This window comes from Peromyscus leucopus, chromosome 10 (assembly GCF_004664715.2).
Source record: "Peromyscus leucopus breed LL Stock chromosome 10, UCI_PerLeu_2.1, whole genome shotgun sequence".
Taxonomy (NCBI): Eukaryota; Metazoa; Chordata; class Mammalia; order Rodentia; family Cricetidae; genus Peromyscus; species Peromyscus leucopus.
In genome coordinates, this window is record NC_051071.1 from 92728033 (window position 1) to 92740468 (window position 12436).

Sequence of the window (12436 nt, forward strand, 5' to 3'; positions counted from 1 at the left end):
AAATGCACATGCAGGCAAAACATCATACACATAAAATAAAATGTTCTCACTGGGGGGTGGGGTGGGGGTGGGGGCGGGGGCGGCGGCGGCGGCGGCGGCGGCGGCGGCGGATGACTTTAATCCCAGCACTTGGGAGGCAGAGGCAGGCAGATCTGTGAGTTCAAGGCCAGCCTGGTCTACAGAGCAAGATCCAAGACAGGCTCCAAAACTACATGGAGAAACCCTGTCTCGAAAAATAAATAGAAAAATAAATAAATAAATAAATATTCTCATTTTGTTTTGTTTTGGCATTTTCGCTTAATGGTGTTTTGTTTTGTAGGGTTTTGTTTTTGTTTTTGTTTTTTTAAGAGAAAACATAAGGTTGGGTGGATAGAGAGATGGGGAGGATCTAGGAGGAGCTGGGGAAGGGAAAACATAATCAGAATATATTGTGTGAAAAATAAATTTTAAAGAAAACAATGCACCAGGCGGTGGTGGCGCACGCCTTTAATCCCAGCACTCGGGAGACAGAGGCAGGCAGATCTCTGTGAGTTCCAGGCCAGGCTGGTCTACAGAGAGAGTTACAAGACAGCCGGGGTGGTTACACTGAGAAAGTCCGTCTCCAAAAACTAAAGAGAGAGAGAGAGAGAAAGAAAGAAAGAAAGAGAGAGAGAGAGAGAGAGAGAAAGAGAAAGAAAGAAAGAAAGAAAGAAAGAGAAAGAAAGAAAGAAAGAAAGAAAGAAAGAAAGAAAGAAAGAAAGAAAGAAAGAAAGAAGGAAGGAAGGAAAATTGCTAAGAAAAAAAATAGGGGGAAGAAACTTTGCAAGCCCTAAGGTCTAAATTGGAACATAAATCATCTTTAACCCCACCAAGTTGAGACAAACAGCAAAACTATCAAGTATATAAAACTGGTCTCTAAAAACTCCATCTCCTCTTCCTCTCCCTTCCTCTTAGAAATAAATCTAGTACCCTGCTGTTTCCTGCCCACAAAGGAAGAGTATCTGCTATACCTGCTGAATGATTACCTCACTGCACTTGCAATGTATATGTGCAGAAATGTTACTACTATCAGGGATCTGGCCAGGTGTGACAGGGCATGACTTATCCCAGTACTTGAGAGGCTAAGGCAGAAGGTCCACCATGAATCTGAGGCCAACCTGAACTATATATCAGGTACCAAGCCAGCCTACAAGGATACATAGCAAGACCTTATTTCAAAAGAACACAGAAGTAAAAATGAAAACCCCTCAAAACAGGTATTTGTATTATAAGACATTCTCTCAAAACATAGAATCAGAATTGGTTTCCCTGAAGCAAGGTACAGTGGGGCACACGAGTAATCCCTGCACTTGGGAGGTAGAAGCAGGAAGGTCGGAGTTCAAGGCCAGCCTGGGTTACTAGCTGTGTATGGGGGGGAGAGGGAAGGGAAGGGAGGCAGAGAGAGGGCAGGGAGAAAGGGGGGAAGACAGAGGGAGGGGTAGACAAGCTGTTGAGGGGAAAGTGTTTTTATTTTTGTTCTGCCAAAGGAGATAGTGCACAATAAACCCTCTCCATGACAAATCAAATTTAGTTAGTAAATACACTGCTAGGGGTGATGTGCAACTGGGAAGAAGGAAAGCCGAGGAGAAACGGAAGAAGTGGAGGCTATGGAGCTAGTTCAGTCTGTAAAGGGCTTGCTGCTCAAACATGAGGAACTGAACTCTAGAAATCCCAGGGCTGGTAAGCGAGACAGGAGGATCTCTGGGTGCAGCCAGTCAGCCTAACCTATTTGGAGAGCTCTACTGGAGACCTTGCCTCAAAAACACAGGGAGGAGGTGGTGGTGGTGGTGGTGGTGGCGGCGGTGGTGACGCACACCTTTAATCCCAGCACCCCGGAGGCAGAGGCAGGCGGATCTCTGTGAGTTTGAGGCCAGCCTGGGCTACAGAGTGAGTTCCAGGACAACCTTTTTTTTTTTTTTTTTTTTTTTTTTTGAGATGAGGTCTCTCTTTCCCACTGGCAAGCTTACTCTAATTTGATTATTGACAATGATGCAAATTCAGAAAGCTAAAAATGCTGTTTGTCATTAATGGAAGCACAACTATTTCTAAAACTAATTTTTTGTGCTGCTGGGGATTGAACCCAGGTGCCTCTGAGCTACAGCCTCAACCAAATCAGAAAACCCTTGTGTTGTAGTGCCACAGGGTTGTCATTGTGTTCACATCTGTGGAAAGCAGTTAGAGCCAAAACAACTAAAGTCTAAAGCTCTACCAGACCTAAAAAAAACTAAGAAAGCTAGGTAGTTTAAGTTAAAAGATTTAAATATGACAAGATACTTCAACAATAAAGGGTCATCTGGCAAGGGTGTAATTCTAAATTGGGTTCTAATACTGGCGCTCCAGGCACAACTGTTTCTGGTGGTCGCTGCTACAAACAGAACATACAGTCTCACACCCTTAATACCACGAGCTGTCCAGTCATCTTTTCAATCTGCAGCACGTCACTCGTTTCAGAGTAATGACTTACACATGCAAATTTCAAATAAAAATGTAAGATTCACTTGGACTGTGATGGCTCCTCCTCAACTTTTTATTTTTCTTTCATACTTGTAAGCAGCACCACCAGCTGACCCAAAATACCCTTCCCATACCGCCAGGCCTTTTCGTGCAAGCAGTGTCCTGTGGAAACACATAACCCTGTGGGCAATGTCTGCGGCACTGATTTGTAGTTGTTTTTCCATCGGAGTGATGGATCTGCGATCAGCTACTCACGATGTCTACTAGGTCCCCCTGGTGACCAAACAGTGCAGGAAGGCGGCGGCGGGGTTCTAAAGCCGGCTGGCAGCGGAACACAAAATCATGAAAAATTAACACGCCAACAGTCCACACGACGTGACTGAGAATTGCGTTCGCATTGCTGGGGAGCTGGCTGGAGAGCCGCGCGACGGTCACTACCCCCTTTCCTTTCACCAAAGCCGAATGCCCATCGCCTCGGTTCGGCTCGCCGACTCCTCCCTCCCATTTAAACCGGGGCTGCGATGGGAACACCGAACCCGGGGGGTTCTGCACGAGGAGGCGCCGCCGCCGGCGGGGACCCGGGGACCCACCGGTGTAACCATTGGTCGCGATTCTCTGAAATATGGAGGAATGACACACCACCTTTTCCTACTCGAGACGCGGAGTCGGGGATGGCAGGTCTCGGGGCCCTCGAGGACAGGGGGAGCACGCAGAGGAGGGACCGCGGCTCGTCCCGGCCCGGGACGCGGAGGGGGCGTAGGGCTGGGGCGGCGCCCGGGGAGCGGGACGCGGGGCGAACCGGGACCCGAGGAGGGCGCGCCGCCAGGTGCCGGTCCGCGGGAGGCGGCGGGGCGCGCGCGCGCGCGGAGGGAGGACGGGGCGCGGAGTCCCGCGTGGCGCGGGGCGCGTGGCGGGGGGCGCGTGGCGGGGCCGCGGCCGGCCTACCTGGAGGTAGTGGGGTTTCCTCAGCCAGGCCCCGCGCAGAGACTCCTCGCCATGGCACTCACATCGCCCCGCCGCGCCGCAGTCGGAGGCGGACCCGAGCGCGGCCGCCCGCCGGCCGGCCTCCCCGCCCCTGCCCCGCCGGCCCGCCCCGGCCCGCCCCCGGCGCGCGCTCCCCGCGGCCGCGCTGCGGCGAGGGCGGCGGGTGGCGGAGGCCGGCCCTGCGCGCGCAGCCCCGCCCCCACCCCGGCCGCCGCGGCTGTCAGGGCTCCGCCGACACAAATCCGCCTGCGCCCGGGCGCTTAAAGGGGAGGCGCGGGCGGGGGAGGGGCGCGGGCGCGGGCGCGAGCGGCGTGGGGGTGCGCGGAGCGTGGGCTCGCTGGAGCGCCCTCTTGGCTGTGCCGGGCCCGCAGCTCCCCGGGCTGAGCCCGCCGTCCGCGCTCCCTTCCGGACTCCTGTTTCGAGTCGGGACCTGCGCGAGCGGGTTGCGTCTGAATTCCGAGGACGCCTGGAGCTGCTTGCTAGGGGACTGGCTCATAGTCCCTCTCCAGGGAAAGGAGGAGGACGGGGCTCCTTCCCGCTCAGTGCCTTGCTCCACTTCGCCGCTTTGCGTACCTTCAACTTTCTTTTCTTTTCTTTTTTTCTTTTTTTGCAATTTCGACTTTTTTTTTTTAAGTTTGCATTGTTTGCAAAATAGCTTCATAGTTTTCTTGCCCCTGACACAGAATCCTGATTTGAAGGTTAAAAAAGTAAATAAATAAATGGCGAATTAAATACAGTGCTGAAGGCAGGAGCCCTGGGACGTGGCAGAGCAACTCAGTTAAGGCTACACAACGCAGGGCGTGGCGCCCTTCTTTGACACTGAGGGCCAAATAAGGGAAAAAGCCACCCCAGAAGGAGCACAGCTATTGATCTGAGTAACTAACGCAGGAAGATGCAGTTCCTACTTTATTTATTCCTCGTAAGCCATGCTTTCCCTTGATGGCCTCTAAGTTTGTGTCCAGTGCTTTCAGTTTCTAAAGACAGGTTTTTAACCTGGGAAGTATCTGTTGCTTGCAAATAAATACATTATCCACTGACTTACATTTTTAATTAAGTGACTTCAGTAATTTCTAAGATAAAGATGAATATGAGCAGGGCATGGTGACTTGTGCCTCCAATTCCAGCCCTTGGGAAGTGTAAACCGGACCAGGTGTTCAAGGCCAAGCTGGGCTACTCAAGACAGAGACGGAAGGGAAGCAGGGAAGAAGGGGAGAAAAGGAAAGAAGGATGGATCCTACTGGTTTCGTTTAATATCTTAAATTTGTTTATTTATATGTGTATATGTGTGTGATTGCCCACAAAGGCCAAAAGAAGGTGACAGATCACCTGGAGCTGGAATTACAGTTGATCTTAAGCTGCCCACCTTGGGTGCCATGAACCAAACATGGGTCCTCTGAAGCAGCAGGAAGCCCTCAGAACAACAGAGCAATCGTCCCAGCCCCTCATAAATATTTTCTTAATACCCAGACACTTCAAATTGTTCTGCTGTATACACAGAAAGACAAAGAAGGCAAAACCCCTACCTTTATAGGTATTACATTTTGGAGATGGGAGACAAACAATAAATAATAAAGACAGTGAATGTAGAAAAGTTTGGTAAGAGCCTGCACTCATAGTACTTGGGAGGTGTAAGAGGATCAAGAATTCAAGACTGGCCTCAACCCAGCAAGCTTGGGCTACACAAAACCCTGTCTCAAAATAAATAAATAAAAACCATTGATCTGATCAAGAAAGGGGATAAGGCCAGGTGTAGTAGAGAAACTGAGGGAGGCAGATGTTTGTGAGTTCAGGACCTTCCTGGTTTACATAGCTACTTCCATGCCCCATTGCTGCATAGTTAGACCTTGTCTGAGGGAGGTGGGGCTGATAAGGGTAATGAGGTAGTGAGGGATGGAGAAGACTGCAGACAGAGTTAGCTAGAAGGAAAAGATCAAGAGTTTCCATTTTGCATTTGAGCTATGTATTTTGAATTCAAGTTGAATCTGTTTGGGTTTGGGGTTTCAGTTCGGTAGTTTGGGTTTTTTGTTGTTGTTGTTTTGTTTTGGTTTGGTTTGGTTTGGTTTTTAGACAAAGCTTCATATAGACCAGGCTGTCCTGAAGTATGTAGCCAAGGCTGGCCTTAAACTCCTGATCCTCCTGCCTCTGTTCCCAATGCTGCCACTACAGCTGTATACACCCATACCTGGTTGTCAAGTGGCAATCTTGAGTAGGTGATTGTATATATGAATATGGAGTAAAGGAAAACATTCCACACTAGAGATGAGCAAGAATTTTCAGCATTTTTAGATGGCATTAAAGCCATCTAAACTGGATATGTTTGTAAAAGGGAGAAGCATAAATAGAAAAGAATCAAGGATGAAGCCCTGGGTATCAAAATTCAGGGAGACATGATGAACAAGGAAAAGAGGAAGAAGGAGCAGCCAATTAAGGAACGTGGTGCCTTGAGAACCAAATTAAGCGTGTGTGGCCGAGGAATGAACACTAATAGGTTTCCTGTACCTGATAATAGGTTCCTCTGCTGACGCAGTAAGCCAGATCAAGCCGAACGGAAAAAGTGAAAGAACAAGTTTTTTGTTTTGTTTTGTTTTTGAGCAAAGTAACTCCCGGGTGAGTTCTCCAGTCCCAGAGATTGAGGCAGAGGGAGTCACACACCCAAACTAAAGTAGGGAGGTTATATAGCCTGTAGGTGAGGAATGATGCCGTGTCCACCAAAAGCTGGGGCAAAAGCTGGAATGCTTAGGTGGGGACTTGGGCTGCTGGCAACTTCAGGGGGGCATCTGCCACAGCCACCAAGAATGAGGAACTGGGCTTTTTGTTGCCTTTTCTTTGTCTGAGATTCTCTGAGGACAGGATTTGGAGGGAGAGAGAGATGGGTATTTCTGGATCAAGCAGGAGTGAGCTGGAGATTCCAGCTGAGCAAATACTATATTAAGAACTGGGAATTGGTCAGGCAGTAGTGGCACATGCCATTAATCCCAGCACTCGGGAGGCAGAGACAGGCAGATCTCTGTGTGTTTGAGGACAAACACACAGCCTGCTCTACATAGTGAGTTCCAGGACAGCCAAGGCTACACAGAGAAACCCTGTCTCAAAAAACAAAACAAACAAACAAAAAACTGGAAATTGACCCCACTGGATTTACTCATTGGTAACATTTTTAATGGAGCAATGGGATATGAGAGTAGGTTTAAGGAAAAGTTGGGTAAGGGATTGGAAAAATGGCTCATCTAATTAAGTGTAAACAGAGGTGGAGTTTCTGTCCTGTCTGCCTGATCCCAAATACCCGGTCGGTGCTTCCCAAATTATCACACAGAGCTTATATTAATTATAAATGTTTGGCCGATGGCTCAGGCTTATATTAACTAGCTCTGACATTTAAATTAACCCATTTCTATTCATCTGTGTATTGCCACATGGTCCATGGCTTACCAGTCCTCTGGCATCTTGCTTCTTTGACAGCTGGTTCCCGTCTCTAAGACTCCACCCCTCTTTCTCCAGATCTTCAGTTTGATCCTGCCTTGCCATAGGCCAAAACAGCTTTATTATCAACCAATGAGATCAATACATATTCACAGTGTACAAAAGGACCATCATCCCACATCACTTCCCCCTTTCTGTCTCATCAAAAAGGAAGGTTTTAACTTTAACATAGTAAAATTACATACAACAAAACAGTTATCAAGCAAAAATTATACTTAAAATATCTAGTCTATTTGTATTTGACAAAACACTCAGAGAAAACATTCAATTATCTATCTTATTTTGGTGAGCTTAAAGTTTTATATCTAACTTACTTTTTATCATAACTAAGGAAAACTATTCTTATAACTATCTAGTCTTCAACTCCATCAAAGATCTGAGAAAGAATAATATTACCTGGGTAAGTAAAAATTTCAGGCAAGTGACTTCCAAAAAATGTGAGAAATGACAGAAACAGCTGGCTGCCTGGACACTCACTCAGAGTTTCTCTGTAACTTTGGGGCATCCATCTTTGGCCCATAGGCCTAGTATATTTGACAGACTTTTCTGTAACGCAGGGAATTTTGAAGGATTGTCCTTCTTTGTCTTGGCAAAGTTCAGCAGTCACTTTTCTTGCATCCTGCTGGTCCAGTTTGGACAGCAACTGTCAGCACTTGTGGTAAGGGAAGTTTCTTTGTCCAGATGGCTGGCTTTTGTCATAAAGAAAACAAACTCCATATGGAGTTTTTTTGATACCCATATCTTTTCTGGACTATAATGGTGCTGCCAAAAGCAGACATGTCTCGGTCATGAAAAGTCTAAGTTATTAAAACCTATAGTCATGTCAGTTAAGTTTTTAGGCATTCAAGATATATTTCAATTAGGTAGGTAATCAAACACTTCAAAGACCTACAGAATATGGCATTTAAAATATTTTAAGAACTTAGATTTTTCTAGACAGTGAGACACGTCTGCTCCTGGCAGCCCCAATTACTTCAAAGAGGATGATGGGCATCGAAGAAATTCATTATGGAGTTTGCTTTCTTTGTGGCAAAAGGTATCCAGTGGGCAAAAAAGTGCTCTTGCCTCAAATGCTAGACAGGATGCTGCATAAATTGGACAAGCAGGACCCCTAGGAAGGTGACCACTGAACTTTGCCAAAACAAGTCAAGATGGTCCTTCAGGTTCCTGCTTCAGGTAACAAACACATCTCTGGAACACCTCCTATGCCACACATGATTACTACTTTTACTGTAAAAAAGTTCATGGAGCCGGGCAGTGACGGCACACGCCTTTAATCCCAGCCGAGGGAGGCAGAAGCCGGCAGATCTCTGTGAGTTCCAGGCCAGCCTGGTCTACAGAGTGAGTTCCAGGACAGGCTCCAAAGCTACACAGAGAAACCCTGTCTTGAAAAAAAAAAAAAAAAAAAAAAAAAAACAAAAAAAGTTGATGGAGGGCCAGTATCTTTAAATAGTCCTAAAATGATTCCCATTGTTTATATTTTCACATAAATTAATTTTTACTTTTTTTTCTTTTTCACAAGTGTACATATATATGATGTATGTGAGTGTAGTCATGCTCCAATGCATATGGGCACACTATATGGGAACACATGTGTGTGTCTGTGCATGTGGAGGCCCAAGGTTAATATTGAGCCTCTTCCTGAATGTATCTTCCACCTTATTCTTTGAGGCTGAATTTCTCACAGTCAAACCCAGAGCTTGTTGATATAGCTAGTCTCTGGCAGCCAGCTTGCTCTGGGGATCCCCTGCCTCCACTTTCTAGGACTGCAATTGCTCTAGGACCACCATGCCCACCCAGACTTTACATGAGTTCTGGGATCTCGATTCTGGTCTTCTTGCTTGCTTAGCAAGCAGTTTAACCACCCATCTCCCCAGCTCTCCATCTTTTTAATCATTATTTGTATGTGTGTACACGTATGTGCCATGGCACCCATGTGAACGTCAAAGGACAACTTCTGAAGAGTAAGTTCTCTCCTTTGACCTTAATGTGGGTTCCAGGTATTGAATTCAGGTCATTGGCTTGTGCGGCAGGTGTATTTACCCAAATAGCAATCATGACGGCCCATTTGTTTGTTTGGATTTTTTTTTTTCAAGACTCGGTCTCTCTGTGTAACAATCCTGGCTGTCCTAGAACTTACTTTGTAGACCAGCCTGGCCTCGAAAGCACAGAGATCTGCCTGCCTCTGCCTCTCTTGTGCTAGGATTAAAGGCGTGAACTACCACTGCCCAGCTTGTTTGTTTTTAAGATAGAGAGTGTCCTGGGCAGTGGTGGTACATACCTTTAAACCCAGCACTCAGAGGCAGAGGCAGGTGGATCTCTGAGTTTGAGACCAGCCTGGTCTACAGAGCAAGTTCCAGGACAACCAGGTCTACACAGAGAAACCCTGCCTCAAAAAACAAACAAACAAATAAGACAAGGTATTGGACTGGAGAAAACAATTGCTCCTTTTCCAGAGGACCTGAGCTCAGTCCCCAGCACCCACATCAGGCAGTTCAGAACTTCCTGTAACTCTGTCTCTGTGGATTCCAACACCATCTAGGCACCAGATGTAATACATATACACAAATACACATAAATACAATTTTAAAAAGAAAGAGAGAAGGTGACGCTATGTGATTTGGACTAGCCTTGAGCTCCTAGATGCTCCTACTTGAGCCTCCTAAAGGCGAGACTCACAGATGCAAACCAACACACCCAGACCCTTAGTTCCTGTATCTGTAATCCCAGCACCCGTACAGGGATACAGAGTCAGAGTCTTTGGAAACTTATGGTGGGCAAGGAAGCAGGAAGAGAGCAAAGAGGCTCAACATGCTTGAAGGCAGGGGTCAATACCCAGGGGTCATCTTCAGATGTCAATATGCAACAGGCACTCTTGCACCCAAACTCACACATGAACACACACATCACATAGATGGATGATTGATAGATGATAGATAAAAACATTTTTCTGGTTAAATATTGTCTAAATTGGTCTATTAATCCCAGCACTCAGGAGGCAGAAACAGGGAGACTTATATATGAGTGTAAGACCAGCCTGGTCTATATTGGGAATTCTAGGCTAGGCAGAGCTACATAGTGAAACCCCATCTCAAAAAAATATAAATAATAAACAAATAAAACTAGTTAGTTGCTGTCTTAATTACTGTTGTGTTGCTGTGAGGAGGCACCATGACCAAGGCAAGTCTTATAAAAGAAGGCATTTAATTGAAGACTTGCTTACAAGCTTCAGAGGGTTACTCCATCATCATCATGGCAGGAACATGACAGCACACAGGCCTGGTGCTGGAGAAGTAGCTGAGAGCTGCATCCTCAAGCTCTAAGTATCCAACTGAGTCAAGTAGTTCTGAGACCACGCTTCCATCACTGACTAAGACTGGGGCGGACAAGTGTCAAGGATGATGTTCCTTGACACCTCTGTTAGTGTGACAACTCCGGCAGCCTTTGGTCTACTGCCTCAGTGACACCCACAGCAATTCTCTGTTGTATATGATAAACAGGCAGATGATCCAGAGGACAACAGTCAGAGAAAACCTGAGGCACACATGGATTCATCAGGAATTATATCAACAAAGGCAGCCACCATCACCCTGCCCAGCCGACAGTCTCTTTCTTGACACTGAAGCCCATGCTGTCCTGTAAGTGCCCACGATTACTTGCTGGAGCAAGGTCACCTGATATGGCCGAGAAGAATGAAACCAGGCTGGTTGGAGGGTTCACAGAAAAACTAAGGGTGTGGTAATTTCATTGAGAGCAATCAAGCTTTTAATACTGTTATCAGAAACAGAATATAGTGGTGACCACCAAGATCAATACAGTTGAAGTTGCCTGGGCTACACAAAGAAACACTGTCTTGAAAAACGAAAACAAAACAGAACAAAACAAAATGAACCTATGTTTGAAAGAGTCTTTTGATAACGGTGACTCTTCTCTGAGGACTCACACCCATGCTCTTGGTGTGGTGAGCGTGTCCCATGATTGCACACGTGGCCAGCGAGCCCTAGAGATAATCTTGTCTGTCTCCCACGACTTTGGAGTTGCAGTGTGTACACTTGCCAGGCCACGGCTTCACCTGAGGGCTGGGGTGCAAACTAAGATGCTTATGTCTGACGACAAGCATTCTTGTTTATCTTGTTATCTCTTCGGCACCCACATCGATCATTTTCTTCAATGGTCTTGCTATTAATATTCTGATCCTGCCCCTTGGTGCCACTCTGTGTCCTGACTTAAAAGTCTATTTTTAAGGAAAAACTCTGCCCCTTTTCTCTCTCTCCCCTTTCTCTCTCTCTCCCTCCACTACCACAAGGTGTACATCCCTCAGCCCCCCTCTCTCTTTCCCTCTCTCATTCTCTCTTCTTTCCTATCCTCTCTTCATCTCTCTATTATAATAAACCATTTCCCCTCAGATGCAGCCTCTGGGTTGTGAATGTCTACCTGCTGCCCTGTCCAGCATGCCAGCATGTTTCCCTGCATGTGCGGGATACTCTCAGGACTCCCCACCCCTTCACCTACCCCCGAGTAATAAGTCATAACACTTGCCACTTTTCAGTTACCTGTGTTCCAGTAAATGACATCCCCACGTATATTCAAGCATCCCTAATAAAACTAGTGGGTCACAAACAAAAGACGTGTAATTGGGAGCAGCACTTGGGAAGGAAGAAGAACTTCAGCGCACATGGGAAAGGGATGGGAGAAAGGGGGTGAAGTGAACCAAATGCATTATGTGCACATAGGAAACTGTCAAGAGATAATAAAAGGACATTTACCCTCCTTATGGCTCAGTGCAGTGAGGGTTTCTTTGACCCAGTGGCCTTATCATCCTGTATCATCTCATTTACAGAAAAGAGTAGGGAGTCCTCTTAGGGTCCCTATGAACAACTCATGTAGCCAGGTGTGGTGGCGCACACCTTTAATCCCAGCACTCAGGAAGCAGAAGCAAGCTGATCTCTGTGAGTTCAAGGCCAGCCTGGTCTACAGAGCGAGTTCCAGGACAGCCAAGGTTACACAGAGAAACCCTGTCTTTGAAAAACCAGGAAATAAAATTTGGAAAGCTAAACTGCCTCCGGGCTAATCCCCAATTTCTTCTTTAAAAAAAAAAAAGCATTCCTTCTAATTGGTCCACCTCAAGCTCTAAATACACATCACTTATGGGACTGTGAAAAACAGTGTTTTTTTCCAAAATTAAAAAAATATATACCATTAAAAACATGAAGGAATCAAGTTGTGTCACTAAGAGTCTTGGCTAGGCACTGGGCCAGCCTGGTAAAATAAGAGTCAAGAAGGACACCAAAGGGCCACAGAAGTCACTCAGGCAGAGCACCTGCCTAGCATGCGTGAGGCCCTGGTTCAATCTTCAGTACTGTTTACAATATAGCAACAGGCACTCAGGAACCAGTGACAGGAAAAGTCACCCAGAAACTAAAGACAGACAGAATTCTGTGTGTGCCAGAAGTTAGGCATGCAGATGGTGACCAAAGACACTAGGAGGCCAAAGGCCTCT

General features: G+C 46.6%; 1 protein-coding gene across 1 annotated transcript in view; it reads right to left on the bottom strand.

The window, feature by feature from the left end:
• Window positions 1–12436, bottom strand: part of Dipk1a (divergent protein kinase domain 1A) — a 103824-nt gene that overhangs the window by 87100 nt on the left and 4288 nt on the right. The window contains exon 2 of the mRNA XM_028867461.2: window positions 3418–3886. Within this exon, the coding sequence (XP_028723294.1) occupies window positions 3418–3886 (469 nt within the window). The remainder of the gene's footprint in view (window positions 1–3417; window positions 3887–12436) is intronic.